General features: G+C 46.7%; 1 protein-coding gene across 1 annotated transcript in view; it reads right to left on the bottom strand.

Annotated features, from left to right (window-relative positions):
* The window catches only part of st7l (suppression of tumorigenicity 7 like), a 35,436-nt gene that overhangs the window by 3,161 nt on the left and 16,293 nt on the right, over positions 1-15,982 (bottom strand). The window contains exons 12-14 of the mRNA XM_064300167.1: positions 14,220-14,370; positions 13,788-13,880; positions 12,717-12,856 (exon numbers count right to left, since the gene is read on the bottom strand). Of these exons, the coding sequence (XP_064156237.1) occupies positions 12,717-12,856; positions 13,788-13,880; positions 14,220-14,370 (384 nt within the window). The remainder of the gene's footprint in view (positions 1-12,716; positions 12,857-13,787; positions 13,881-14,219; positions 14,371-15,982) is intronic.

Here is a 15,982-nt window from a genome sequence, read left to right as displayed (position 1 = left end):
CCAACACAGCACAGTCCCTGCACAGCATTAACACAGTACTTCATTAAGAAAAAAAAAAACATTACATGAGACAAATGTGTTAAAAATATTCACCAGATAAATTTATTTGCAGAAATGTCTAATGAATGCACATAATCCAGATTTACAGCAGTCTGTTTGTTTGAAAGACTGCTATAACCCCAAGAATTACCTTTTCCATTAAAAATCCATTTTCTGTTCAAAAAAATCTCAAAAGCATCTGAGCAGTGAATGACAGTCCAGTTTATTTAACCACTACAACCCCCCCCCCCACCCCCCCGTCACCCCCCCGTCACCCCCCAGCCCCATTCCAGCTCCAATCTATGTACAGCTCTCCAACGTGAGCACCCCTTAGCAAACTATCATGTCCCAAACTGTTTTTAAGGTTTACAAGCTAATTCCAAAATGGTATAAATGATATCTGGATATTCTCAACAGCCAGCAGAGCCCCCTCTCGTGCGCCCCCCGCCCCCACCCCCCGCCCCCACCGCCCCACATTATGTCTACTGTCCTACAATTGCCCTTTTATGGACTCCTTTCATAGAACAATGCGCACTGACAGAACCATTCGAGCCCGCCCACTATAAAACGGTCCACTACAGAGAAGACAATGGGCGCATTCCAGCACCAGCCCAGCGGCACACGCACAGAACCGATGTTCGGAATGAACTGGTTCTGCGTCAACGTCGGGCCTGTTTTACGACAGAGCCTTCGTTAAAAAACATTAACTGTTGATTCTTACCTGGAAAATGAGGTCAAATAACTCTGATTATTACCCTGAGGGAAATAATACCGGAATAAGAGGATATTTAGCTGGAACCCGCTCCAGCTGGACACCATCTGCAGTTTGGTGATGGTCTGCCGTCTGTACCAAGCTGGCCCAGCAGCTGGACATGGTCTGGCCAGCATGGTTACAATCTCAACTATCTTTCTGCAAGCTTGACCATCACCATCTCCAGATTAAAACCAGGCTGGAACCAGGCCGGAACTTCCATCAGGGTACTCATTGATTTGCGGATGTATTGTAAATAATTCTGCTTTGCGTTTTCCTAAAAATGTGTTTTCTGAAATACTCTGGCGCAGGCATGCACAGAGTTGGGGGGAGGGGGACTTTGCCCTGAGTGCCCGACATGCCCTTTTGATTTCATTATTATTATTATTTTTTAACTGTTTTTCTAGGTTGGTGTGCTATATTCTCATTTTGCACAGCCCCGCGTTAGCATCTTTTCCTGACAGAAAATTTGAACTGGGTTTGAAGAGGACCCTGGGAATTTCCACATCGCACCAGAAAAACAGGAGAAGCACGGGCGAGCTTGGAGTGTGGTGGTGAGTCAGCACCTGATCACATGGACCTGATCACATGTACCTGATCACATGGGACCTGATCACATGGACCTGATCACATGGGACCTGATCACATGGACCTGATCACATGGGACCTGATCACATGGACCTGATCACATGGGACCTGATCACATGGGACCTGATCACATGGACCAGATCAAATGGGACCTGATCACATGGGACCTGATCACATGGACCTGATCACATGGGACCTGATCACATGGACCTGATCACATGGGACCTGATCACATGGACCTGATCACATGGGACCTGATCACATGGACCTACATGGGACCTGATCACATGGGACCTGATCACATGGACCCCCACGATGGCCATCAGAACTACAAAGAGCAGCTCCATAATGTACCTGTAGGTCTCATTCAGGAAATAAGAGCACTTTGAGATGCGTGCTGCAAAAGAAAGGGGCTAAGAGGGCTTCTACTGACATCCTCACATTTTCTACAAAATCCCCACTTGGAACACAGGTCAAACTTGATATGGCTGACTTTCCCACTGTCTGTCCCTGCTGTCCACTGGCACCCTGTACTGTATGTGATCAGCTTTTAATTACACAAATTACAGAAATTGGGGACAAAACTGAACCATGGAGCCAAGCAATATCTAACGTGTATCCTTTTGGTAATTATAGCTTCTTAACACAGGGTGGAAGGGGCTCCCCAAGCCTGCCTTAGTGAACGCAGCCATGGGGGTGTCCGACTGCCTGGGCTGGCTGGTGTGGTCACACATCCGAAAAATGCTTAAGCTCTGACAGTTCGCTCTCCCATAAACAAGCCTATAATGTGTTTACCAAGCGATTCGCCGCTCAGCCAAACAGCTGGAGACCGTAGAGAGGTGAGAACCAATGGCAGCTCTGCTGAAGAGCTGTGCTCACAGAGGAGGAAGCAGGACGTCCGGGTTTAACGAACGGGAGGCGAGGGGTTCGCTGGGGGGGCTGTGCTTTGGGGGGGGGGGGGGGGGAGGGGGTGTTATTAAAGGGGGCAGGGGGGTGCGCTGGGGGGTGGGACACTTCGGGGGGGAGGGGGGCAAGATGATTCAGCATTCACTGAGGGAAGCTGCTGCAGACTGTAGACAGGCACCTGCAGGAGAGTGGTGCAAACACAGGACCTGCTGCGGTTAGACAGAAAGCCCCAGACAACTCGAGGAGGCGGGGCTCCCAGTACACGTTTCAATAAACACGGGTCTGGTGTACGGAGGTAAACAGCCTCGTGTTATGGACCCGGCCGCGTCGGCCTCGTGTAACGACACTGAAGCTCGTCCGTCCGTCCGTCTGTCCGTCCGTCCATCTGTCCGTCGTCTCACGCAGACGGTGGCTCGCTGAGACAAGGTCGGCCCTTTTCTGGGGTCCGCGGCTTTCGCCAGTTTAACAGTGCGCCGGCCCTGTGAAGCCCCTTCCCCTCACTACTTCACAGACCGTCAGGCTTCAAAACAATGGAGGATTACAACTGGCTGGAATACCCACTCTAATGCTCCAGGCAATAATGCCAGCCTCTTAATGGAAACTCCCCATTCCAAATGTGTGTTCCACCATAGAGGATTTATCACCCAAGGGTAAAGTTTTATTGCAAATTTTACATTATCGTATAAAATAAAGCATGAGCATAAAGTATAACATTACAGAATCATTTAGGTTTAAATATTCTGTCTGGCAACCAACAAAGCCAACAGTGTTCACTGTGGGACTTAATACTGGGCCATTTCTGATGACGTCATTAAGCCGAGACAGAGGGCACCTGGACCTCTATTGTTTTTGCTAGGATTATTATTTTACTTACTTTTCTTCCGCCTCTTGCTAAATTTTCTCAAAAACTCACAAAATTTGGCAGGCATGTCTGGTATGGCTGCCAATTCCTCATGCATGACACCCATGCAACTCAAATTCCAGGTGGCGCAACAACTATCCCGTTTCATTTACATCAGGGGTCCCCAAACTTATCCGAAATGAGCCAGTGTGGGTGAAGACTTCTGTTTAGCCCAGCACTAAGACAGCTGATTCTACTCATCGAGGTCTTGATTGAAGACGATTGATTAGTTAATTAGTAGAATCAGGTCTGTAGTGCTGGGCTAAAACAAAAGCCTGCACCCACACCGGCCCGTTTCGGATTGGGGACCCCTGGCTTACATACACCAATTTTCTTCCATCTCCCTCCTCGTTCTGAACAAATAATATCACAGAAGCCATAACCTCCGCCATTTTGGATTTTCCACCATTTCAAATTTTTTTGAAAAACAAACTTATTCGTACTTCTCCTACACTGCTTGTCCAATTCTCACCAAACTAGGCATGCGTGATCTAAAGCAAGCCCATGTGTTAAATTGAGAAACAGATGGCCGCAGAACTATTTAAAAGTTAACCAATTCGCACCCTTTCATTGCTCTACTGAGAGTAGGATAGGGAACAACTAATCCCAACAGTGTGACCTAATTGTGGGAAAGTTAAGTACCGTGCTAAAGGGTACAAAGACAGCACCACAGGTGGGGGTCAAACTCGCAACCTCCACCGGCTGTGTCCACGAGTCTCACAGGAGAACAGCCACAGACCTCACAGTCCAGGCGGCCAAATCTTCAAGGCTTTCAAGACAATATCTTGGAAAGATACATTTGATACGCTGTGATGCATTTGAAGGGATGTCACTCAACGCACATCAGAAAACAATCCACCTGCTGTCTGTTGCTACAAGTTTGGACCAACGTTGGTTGGCGAATTTAGGTTTAAAAATGGTGAAAGACAGCTTCAAACACACAGACTGGGGACGTCAGGACGGCTCGTCTGCGGGGTTGAGGGGGCAGACGGTAAGGAGCTGAAAGTCAGGCTGGCCATTTTACTTTCCCGCAGATGGCAGGTATAAGGCATCCTGGGCTCTCTGCTAGTCTTAGAGCAGGCGTGCGCCTCGGGAAGCTGGGAAAATGCGTCAGAACATCAGGATCCCGTTCAAGTCCCGGATTCCCAGCTTTCCTGAGCACGAGCGTGCTGCTCGGCGTCGGTCCGGACGGCGGCCGGGTCGTTTCCGGACGGACCCGCAGCGAGGAAAACAGAACGCCTGTTTAATTTCCCTTCTCTCCATTGCCAGCTTCACTCTGTTTTCCTCGCTTTTTTTCCTCTCTTTCTGTTTTGAGGTGCTCTGGGTCGTTCTGTCCATCCGCTGAGAGCTTCGGCTTAATTTCAGAGTTAGAAAAGCCAGGCTCGCCTGGGCCGTGCTGTAAAGCGGCTATCTCTGCAAGGCCCCCCCCCCCCCCCCCCAGCACAGCGCACACACCACCGCCCCGCATTCTTGTTTTCAGCCCCGGACGATAACCGAGGAATTAGCGAGCCTCGAAAGCGTCTCGTAAAAAAGGGGCCAGGCAAATAAACAGCATGGCTGTAAACACGCAGTAAAGGGGGGGGGCTGTCAAAACAACACTAAAAACCTAAACAGCGCTTCAGCGCCGCTAACGTCCGACGAGCAGCCATCAAAGCCGCGCGGCGGGAACGCACGTCATCGTAAAAGCCGCAGAAGCCCCTCCACACGTCAGGGAGAAGCACGCCACGCAGACTGTTTGGACAGTTTCACATGAAACCACAGTAAAATAAACTAAACTGAAACCGTGCTTGAGGAGAAAACCACAGAGGGATTCGTATCTGAGTACACAGTAAGCAGACATGAAGGTAGAACTAAAACAGACATGCTTCTTCTGATTTGGTTTTTTCTCTGATTGCCCGAATCAAAGAACAAAAAGTAACATTCATGAATATTAAATAATCATCCTTTTTCCAAACAACCAAAAAAAAGGTGACCGGTCCCTGTCCACAGGCTCTCCATCGGAGCAGGGGGCTGTGCCAAATTCATGCCGACGTGCTCGGTGCCAACGTGGCCCGCTGGACTGCACTCCGCAGCTCTAAGGACAGAGATTAGGGAGTCTGGAGTGGCACTACAGACAGAGGGAGATAGCGGCTCTGCTGGGGGGGTGGGGTGGGTGGGGGGGCACTTTGGGAAGGCAGGGCAGCAGGAGAGGGGCACTACAAAGTGTCCCAGGGGAGGAGAGGAGGGCCAGCTGGGATAAGAGATAAGTGCCCTTTGCCAGGCGCGGGGAGAGAGCCCCCCTCACTTCAGAAAGACCACTCCAGCAGGGACGGGCGGACAGTCAATCAACCTGTCAGGATTTATCTCCACGACATCCAGAGACAGAGAGAGGGAGAGAGGGAGAGAGAGAGAGAGAGAGAGAGAGAGAGGGGAGAAAGGGGGGGAGAGAGAGAGAGAGAGAGAAGGAAAGGAAGAGAGAGAGAGAGTGAGGGAGGGAGTGAGAAAGAGGGAGAGGGAGGGGGGGAGAGAGAGAGAGAGTTCTGAATTCTGCAGAAATATCTTGCAAATACAAAGGAAAACACCTAACAACGCATCTAAGGCAGAATTAGGCCGATTCCCATTGGTAATAAATATACAAAAAAGAGCTCTAAAATTCTGGATACACCTCAAATCAAGTCCCAATGACACGCTACAATCTAAAGCGCTACAATCCCAAGAACTGAACCTAGAAAAGAGTCCCCTCAGTCAGCTGGTACTGAAGCTTACTAATTCTATAACCCAAACTAACCTGCATCACGCTCAGACCAGCACTGCTTACCAGCTGCAAATCAGAATAACCCAAATTATGCAACAAACAAAAAATTTGTATTTGGAACATTGGGATAAAGGAATCAAAACACAAAGTCGACTATACTCCAGCAGAGTATATCTCTTCTCTGTCAGAGATACAAAGCAGAGACGGATCCTGACCAAATACAGACTCAGTGACCACACCCTTGAAATTGAAAAAGGCAGACACAAATATTCATGGTTACCAAAAGAAAAACAAATATGTGGTCACTGTAAGACAGGAGAGGTTGAGACAGAGATGCACTTCCTCCTAAACTGTACAAAATATACAAATATAAGAAAAATACATTACAACAAATTTTCTAAAATGATAAAAAAAAACTTCCATTCTTTAGCAAAGAATGAAAAATGTGCAGTCCTATTAGGACAAGGACCAACAGCCCAAATTGCAGCTCAATATGCTTGCCATAACCTGAGGGACACTGAGTGACCATCCTACATAATTTATTTATTTATTTATTTATATTATTTTTCTTTAAATGCTTGTGTTGAACACTAATATTGTTATTGTTCTGTGTTTTTTTCGTTTATAGAATTTTCACTGTACATATGTAGTTTGAATTGATTTATGATGCTTTGGCAATATGTACGTATGTATTTCCTGCCAATAAAGCAATTTGAATTTGAAATAATAAAAAAAATTGAGAGAGGGAGAGGGGGGGAGAGAGAGAGACAGAGGAAGAGACAGAGAGAGAGAGAAAGAGGGGAGAGGGAGAGAGAGGGAGAAACAGAGGGAGAGAGGGAGAGAAAGCCACAAACACACGTCAGACCACAGCCAGGTAACTACACCTGAAGCAGAGAGAACGAGAGCTCTGGGAGAGCAACATGGTGAAGCGAAACGTTTCCCCCTGGAGTCCAGGCACAAGCAGAGCCAGACTAGCTAGCATGCCTTCCAAACACAGCAGCCATGCAACAACAAGGGTTCAAACCCAAAATAACCCAACCTCATCCAATTGACCTTCAATTGTCTAAATCCACAATACGGGCTCACAGAGGCGCCCCTAATGGCGCGTGCCGAGCCGGGTTAGTCCACATTTCGCCTCCTGCTGACAGCAATTAAGCACAGTTTGATTAAAAGAGGCTGCCATATACTGCTACCGTCACGGGACACTGAAGATCAACCAGCTCTACCCAGACCCAGACCTCCTAGGACTCCTGGCCATTAAAACACAGATATCTTCATGAACAACGGAAAAGAAATCAACCAATAAACTGGACATTTTCCAGACAGAGGCTACTCGCTCTCCCCAGCAGATTTTCTCATCGGAGAGAAAACCAAATAAAAGGCGTGCGCTAGCACACGTACAGACATGCTAATCACGGCCTCGCCACCGAATCGGCTCGGCACAGTAACGCCAGGCAGGCTAACGAGAGCCAATCGCTCTCACCGAAACCTCAGAGGAAGAGGAGACTCTCTACCTGCCCCAGGTACCTCTTCTTCAGAGAAAAATACCTCACCAGATTCACCAGCCAAATGGAATGGGTTTCAACACCTAGCAGAAGCAGATAAAACTATTCTGGGTGAAGCTGCTCGGGTAAGGGGAGGAGGCCTAGCATGTATCAGCCAGCTGCTACCCCGTGAGCGGGTTCGAGTGCACAGAGACGGGACGCGCACGCGCGGCTAGCAGCGTAAACATCGCCCGCCGCTCGCGGCGCTGCGGCGGGGGCGAGACGGGGCCGCAGATACGCCAGCTTTCGGGACGCCTCAGTCAGGGGGAGCGCGGGGGGGGAGATGGGAAGGAAACATGGGAGGGAACGCAGAGGGGGGGAGGTGGGGGGTATCTGTTCTGAACACGGGGGGGTGGGGGGGTGGGGATGTGGGGGCAGGCTAGCTGGGGACAGAGCAGTGTTGCAATCAGGACCCTTTTTCTTTTCGGCTCTGTTTACTTTTGTTCCAGTTTGTGATTTTTCGCAGATCCTGGACGCGGGAACACGAGCCTGGGAAAGGTGCTGGAGCTCGGCCGGAGAGGGCCGTGGGCTCGGAGGGCGGGGGGAGGGGGGGGGTCAGACCCAGCCCGCCCAGCCGCGCGTCCCTTTGTGCACGCACCCCTCCCGGAATACCACAAGGGCCACTTGAGCTCCGAACGCAGCCTGGCCTGAGAGGGGGCCCCTGACAACAGATAACGCCAGTGAAGCTCGCCAAAAAAACCCTCAGCCAGAGTGGGCTCCTGAGTTTAACACTACACCATCTAACACTATACACAATCTAAACCAACACATTGAACACTCTGTACACAATCTAAACCAACACATCTAACACTCTATACACAATCTAAACCAACACATCAAACACTCTATACACAATCTAAACCAACACATCGAACACTCTGTACACAATCTAAACGAACACATCTAACACTCTATACACAATCTAAACCAACACATCAAACACTCTATACACAATCTAAACAAACACATCAAACACTCTATACACAATCTAAACCAACACATCTAACACTCTATACACAATCTAAACCAACACATCTAACACTCTATACACAATCTAAACCAACACATCTAACACTCCATACACAATCTAAACCAACACATCTAACACTCTATACACAATCTAAACCAACACATCTAACACTCTATACACAATCTAAACCAACACATCAAACACTCTATACACAATCTAAACCAACACATCTAACACTCTATACACAATCTAAACCAACACATCTAACACTCTATACACAATCTAAACCAACACATCTAACACTCTATACACATCTAAACCAACACATCTAACACTCTATACACAATCTAAACCAACACATCTAACACTCTATACACATCTAAACCAACACATCTAACACTCTATACACAATCTAAACCAACACATCTAACACTCCATACACAATCTAAACCAACACATCTAACACTCCATACACAATCTAAACCAACACATTGAACACTCCATACACAATCTAAACCAACACATCTAACACTCTATACACAATCTAAACCAACACAACTAACACTCTATACACATCTAAACCAACACATCTAACACTCTATACACAATCTAAACCAACACATCTAACACTCGATACACAATCTAAACCAACACATCGAACACGCTATACACAATCTAAACCAACACATCGAACACTCTATACACAATCTAAACAAACACATCTAACACTCTATACACAATCTAAACCAACACATCTAACACTCTATACACATCTAAACCAACACATCGAACACTCTATACACAATCTAAACAAACACAATCTAAACCAATACATCTAACACTCTATACACAATCTAAACCAACACATCTAACACTCTATACACAATCTAAACCAACACATCGAACACTTTATACACAATCTAAACAAACACATCTAACACTCTATACACAATCTAAACCAACACATCGAACACTCTATACACAATCTAAACAAACACATCGAACACTCTATACACAATCTAAACCAACACATCTAACACTCTATACACAATCTAAACCAACACATCTAACACTCTATACACAATCTAAACCAACACATTGAACACTCCATACACAATCTAAACCAACACATCTAACACTCTATACACAATCTAAACCAACACATCTAACACTCTATACACATCTAAACCAACACATCTAACACTCTATACACAATCTAAACCAACACATCGAACACTCTATACACAATCTAAACCAACACATCGAACACTCTATACACAATCTAAACCAACACATCTAACACTCTATACACAATCTAAACCAACACATCGAACACTCTATACACAATCTAAACCAACACATCGAACACTCTATACACAATCTAAACCAACACATCGAACACTTTATACACAATCTAAACAAACACATCTAACACTCTATACACAATCTAAACAAACACATCGAACACTCTATACACAATCTAAACAAACACATCGAACACTCTATACACAATCTAAACCAACACATCGAACACTCTATACACAATCTAAACAAACACATCGAACACTCTATACACAATCTAAACAAACACATCTAACACTTTATACACAATCTAAACCAACACATCGAACACTTTATACACAATCTAAACAAACACATCTAACACTCTATACACAATCTAAACCAACACATCTAACACTCTATACACAATCTAAACCAACATATCTACACTTTATACACAATCTAAAAACACACATCTAACACTTTATACACAATCTAAACCGACACATCGAACACTTTATACACAATCTAAACAAACATCTAACACTCTATACACAATCTAAACCAACATATCTACACTTTATACACAATCTAAAAACACACATCTAACTCATTATACGCAATCTAAAAACACACATCTAACACTATATGCAATCTAAAAACTCACATCTAGCACTTCATACACAATCTAAAAACACACATCTAACTCATTATACGCAATCTAAAAACACACATCTAACACTATATGCAATCTAAAAACTCACATCTAGCACTTTATACACAACCTAAACACCTAGGTCCAACACTTTTATACACAATCTAAAAATGTACATCTAACACTTTCATGTACAACCTAAAAGCGGACATCTAATACTTTTCTCAACACAAATATACAACTCTTTTATAGACCAAAAGACTATTTTATCTAAACAAAGCACATGCGTTAGCACTTCTATAGACAACCTAAACACATAAGTTTAACATTTCTATAGACAACTGAAACACCTGCATCTAACTTCTTTACATAAGACCTAAATACACACATTAACACTTTTATAGACAACCTAAACACACACATCTGACACTTTCATAGGCAAGCTAAACAGATACATGTAATGCTAATGCTCTCAGAAATAATCTAAACCTGTTTACAGATGAGGAGCCCCTCATGCTCAACACAGAATAACGGCATTATGAGTGATGCAATAAGCACGCGGACGCTGAGGGGCCGGAGCTACAGGTGCATCATGGGAGATGGAGTACGGAGGCGGACAGAGGTGGGAAAGGCAGCAGGCATTTGACATAAGACATGAGGATCCCAGCGCTGCTGCTTCAGCTCATTATCTCATCACAACGGGCCGAGTGTGAAAGAGCGATATTTAATCGTAACTGGGGAATCTGTGGGCTGCTATTGCTCAATAAGTGAAATGGAGAAATGCGCAGAGTGGAGAGAGTGTGAGACCCCCCCGTGCTTGCTCCCCCCCCCCCCCCACACACTTGCACCCCCCCTCCAGAGTCACTTGTTAATAGTGACAGAAGGCAGCGACTGGGACTGAAGGAGAACAGAGTTAGGCCAACCCCCCTATAAAAATATTCCCCTTTATAAAACATATCTCCAAATCCCACCACTCATCAGTGCATTCTCAGTACGCCCTCCTCCCCAAATACTTCCCAAATAGGTCTTATTTATTTAAAGTTTTTTTTTTTTTAACCTACAAAGACAAAATAGGAAGGAAACATTGCTAGAGAAGAAAGACAAAGGCATCACAAAGTTTTCAGTGCATAAAAACATATTTCAGAATCTTTTTTTTAAGAAGGACGGTGGAAACCATGGTTCCTGTGCTCTTGTGAGAGCCCGTGAACACTCCAGGAATCTGTTCTACAGAATACCAGATGAGCCGACTTTCAGACACCTGAAGTAGCAGTTCAGGTCGCAAAAAAAAAGATGTGCCAGCGACACATTGATCACAACGCAGAAGCTTCACATGCATTTTTACATATATTACACAGCACTTAATGTATCAAACTCACATCTGCATAATATGTTTTAAACATTGAAATACGCTAAGTCTCAAACACATCCATGTGGTTTCCTAGAACTGGTGAAAGCACTTTGGTAACGCTTACAAATGAGGATGCATTTTCCATGGAATTTTACTTTGTATATATTTGGAAATTCCTGATGGCAAAATCAATAGTGCCACGTGATAATTCTCCCGTGAGGTCATCTATCCGAGCATGATCCTGTGGAGCTGTTACACTGCAGGCTTAGTAGAGCATCCACAGACGCTGGCCAAAGGGGAGGACCAGGAAGTGCACTCAGGCTCATTCAACTACATTTCCCAGGTTCCCCAGTACTTCATGGCGTATTCATTGGCACAACCCCCACATAAGACCTGAGCGTTCGTTACATTAGTCTTGTGCTCATAAGAACTGACTGGCCTAATCGTTAGTGACAGGAGGGCCCAACTTCTCCAAAAACATTTTAGGTGCCTAATAAGGGTTCCTAATTATTCTACCGCAGGACCACACTGCATGAAGTTTATTTTCCACCTGAACCCACAAATCCCTGGATTCAACGAAGTATTGGCTTCACCGAACCAATTTGACCTCTCTCCTAATCTCTGGGATTGTTAGCCAGTTAAAGAGAGCTGGAAACCTCTCTGGACCTTTCAGAAACACCTCCATCCACCTCAGGCCAATACGTAAGGCAAACAGGGCTTGACACCTAAAATTACAGTGCATAAAATGGCAGAAGTTCTCCCTTAGGATTACCATAAAATATCCACTGGAGCTGCATTTCAGTTTGAAAACAGGAGTGGTATGCTGGAGACTTTGAAGGCTCCAGTTTTATAACAGAAGGCCTTCGTAGTACATTACAGTACAGAATGTCCATCACTTAGGCCACATCCTTTTATGAATTGTTATTGTTTTATGCACCAAATTTAGTGCCCTCCAGACCAGAAGGGGGCAATGTGTGCGTGAGGGCAGGGTGGACTCACGGCTTTGGCGAAGACGCCCATGAGCTCGGGGAACTGGTGTGTGAGCATGGCCAGCATGGCGGTGAAGGAGCAGAGGCCCGCGGTGAAGAGGATGAAGAAGGGGAGCTCCTTTTTGGGGTACACCGACACCTCATGGAACGCTGGAGCAGGGGAGAAGAAAGCAGCACGCAGGAGTGAGGCGCCCCTGGGAGAAATGCATCGTCTGAAACCCTTTCCCTGACAGTCATTCAGGTAATCCTCTGGTAACAGCACTGTGTGTGACTGACTGTTTCTCTGGTAACAGCACTGTGTGTGACTGTCTGTTTCTTTGGTAACAGCACTGAGTGTGACTGTCTGTTTCTTTGGTAACAGCACTGAGTGTAACTGACTGTTTCTCTGGTGACAGCACTGAGTGTGACTGACTGTTTCTCTGGTAACAGCACTGAGTGTAACTGTTTCTCTGGTAACAGCACTGTGTGTAACTGTTTCTCTGGTAACAGCACTGAGTGTAACTGACTGTTTCTCTGGTAACAGCACTGTGTGTGACTGTCTGTTTCTCTGGTAACAGCACTGAGTGTGACTGTTTCTCTGGTAACAGCACTGAGTGTAAATGACTGTTTCTCTGGTAACAGCACTGCGTGTAACTGACTGTTTCTCTGGTAACAGCACTGAGTGTAACTGTTTCTCTGGTAACAGCACTGTGTGTAACTGTTTCTCTGGTAACAGCACTGAGTGTAACTGACTGTTTCTCTGGTAACAGCACTGAGTGTAACTGTTTCTCTGGTAACAGCACTGAGTGTAACTGTTTCTCTGGTAACAGCACTGAGTGTAAATGACTGCTTCTCTGGTAACAGCACTGTGTGTGACTGACTGTTTCTCTGGTAACAGCACTGAGTGTAACTGTTTCTCTGGTAACAGCACTGTGTGTAACTGTTTCTCTGGTAACAGCACTGAGTGTAACTGTTTCTCTGGTAACAGCACTGAGTGTAACTGTTTCTCTGGTAACAGCACTGAGTGTAAATGACTGCTTCTCTGGTAACAGCACTGAGTGTAACTGACTGTTTCTTGATTTAGGGGATTGTGGGGACTTACAGGGCAGCAGCTCCCGGTCTGCTGTCTCTGTGCAGCCAGGATATGGGTAAAACAGGTGTCCCTTTTCTAAAGGGTACGGAATCATCCGGAAGGCTGGAGAAACACAAAGCCAAGACAAAAGAAAGAGCACCAACTGAGACACCAGCTCTGCCTTCTTGCACTTTTCACGAGCAAAAATGACAAAGACTGTCGACCTCATAACGCAAATTAGGTCATTATTTATTACATTAAACTGCCAGAAACAGAGCTAGCTTGCAAGTGCCGAACATCTATACATCATTAGTGTGAGGGCTATTGACCTGCGTACGCTTGGACAGCCAAACACAGCCATTGGGGTAGTACAGAGAACGTTTGACTGAGGTGTGCTGAGGTGTGAGCTGTAGCGGGAACAGGAAGTGGTGGGTGACGGGAACAGGAAGCTGTCGTACGTACTTCCCTCCCAGGTGCAGTGCAGCAGGTTTAAGGCCCCCTCCACCCTCTTCCAGTGCTGCAGGTGGAAGAAGGCGTAGGCCACCGCCTCGCTGTCCCCCCGCTTCAGGATGTGCTCCGGGGGCAGGATCAGGCTCTTCATTTCTAATAAATACTGCAGGGAAAGGAAGAGGTGTGCGCATTAACACACATACCAGACAGAAAGCTGCTTTTTTCCCCCCGTGTCATCTCAAGGTCCACCGCCTCGCCCCCAACGCCCCTCACTCCTGACCCACGGTTTGGGAACCCCCCTGGGCTAAAGCCCGGAGAAGATGAGTCGCCAAACGCAGCGGTGATGTTGAGTCACGGTGACTGGCTGCCCGGGCCCCTCACTAGTGGTGTGACCTTACCATAGAGGTAAAACAGCAGAATCACCGGCCATTTCAGACCCGTCTCCTCAGTCTGCATGCTGCACCACTTCCTCTCCCCACCCCCCCAGCAATTATGGAATTATTTTAGCTTTTAGACCAGTCATACCATGGCTCATGGCTTCATATGGACACTACATGAGCCTGATTTGTATTACAGTTCTAGGTTAGCTTAAGCTAATTTACACTGACTGTTCTATTGAGGTTGCACTTGCTCTTGCTGGTCAGGTGATGTTATTAGCCAGGTCAGGCACTGATGCTCACACAAATGAATGTGCTAATTTTCTCTTTCATCGCAAGTCGCTGGTTAAAAAGCATCAGCTAAACAAATGTAATGTGATGTAATGCAATGTAATGTGATGTAATGTAATGGTAAGACCACCTCAAAGTACTTTGTAAAGCCCTGTACATTTGGCACTCACACACCCTTGAAGTTGAAGCGTGTTTCACAAACAATTGTCACAATACGCTTCACAGACAACCCTGGCCTAAACCCCCACAGGAGCAAGCCTAAAGCAAGAGTGGCAAGGAAAAACTCCCTGTGGCAGATGGAAAGAACCTTGGAAGGACCCAGACTCAAGGGGGGAGCCCATCCTCCTCTGGTCCACTCAGGGTGTAGCTTTGTGACCAACATGGTCAGTCAGTCAATGTTTACGCTGATCAAAATAGCGACAGCTAAGAGACACAGAGCGGCAGATCAGACGAATAAATAAATAAATATGGCTGCATTAGAGCTCAGTGTGAGAGAAGATGGGAAGTACTGGCCGAGCTTGGCCCAGCCCGGCCTCCTGTGTGCGGAGGGTGATATCCCCCCCAACCCCCCCCCCCCCCCACCCCAGCGTCTGCAGCCGGGGCGGGGCCGTTCGCAGGCGAGCCGGTTCACACGACCGTGAGTCTCAGACTGACACTTTCGGAGGGTTACAGGCTTCCTAATCTCCTCTAATCCCCCCCGGTCCCCGCTTCCAGAGCCGACGGGGGCATCCAGAGGGGCCCGCGCCGGGGGGGTGGGGTTGGTGGGGACGGGGGGTACTGCTCCGCTCCCCCAGCCTGCCTGCCGGCTCGGGACCCGGGTGAGCTCGCTCAGGTCCGGGGAACAGCGGGCGCGAAGGAGCACTGCGGCGGCCATGTTTTTGTGTCACACAAGCCGCGCTCTGTACATTTCCGACCCGAGCCGCGGTCCGTTAGCGGACGAGCAGGTGCTCGGTACATCCAGCCCCGCCAGCTCTGACTACTACAAACGGTCTGCTCCGAATTACCCGGGAACAGACGCAACTTTTTCAAGGTGACTTCCTGATTTCATGAATAAATGAAAATTAAATATTATTTGACCAAAAAAAGTCTGCAATCAATCAGCAGAGA

This window comes from Anguilla rostrata, chromosome 11 (genome assembly GCF_018555375.3).
Source record: "Anguilla rostrata isolate EN2019 chromosome 11, ASM1855537v3, whole genome shotgun sequence".
In the NCBI taxonomy this organism is placed as follows: Eukaryota; Metazoa; Chordata; class Actinopteri; order Anguilliformes; family Anguillidae; genus Anguilla; species Anguilla rostrata.
Note: the sequence above shows the minus strand (reverse complement) of the source record. Positions and strands in the feature narration are given on the sequence as shown.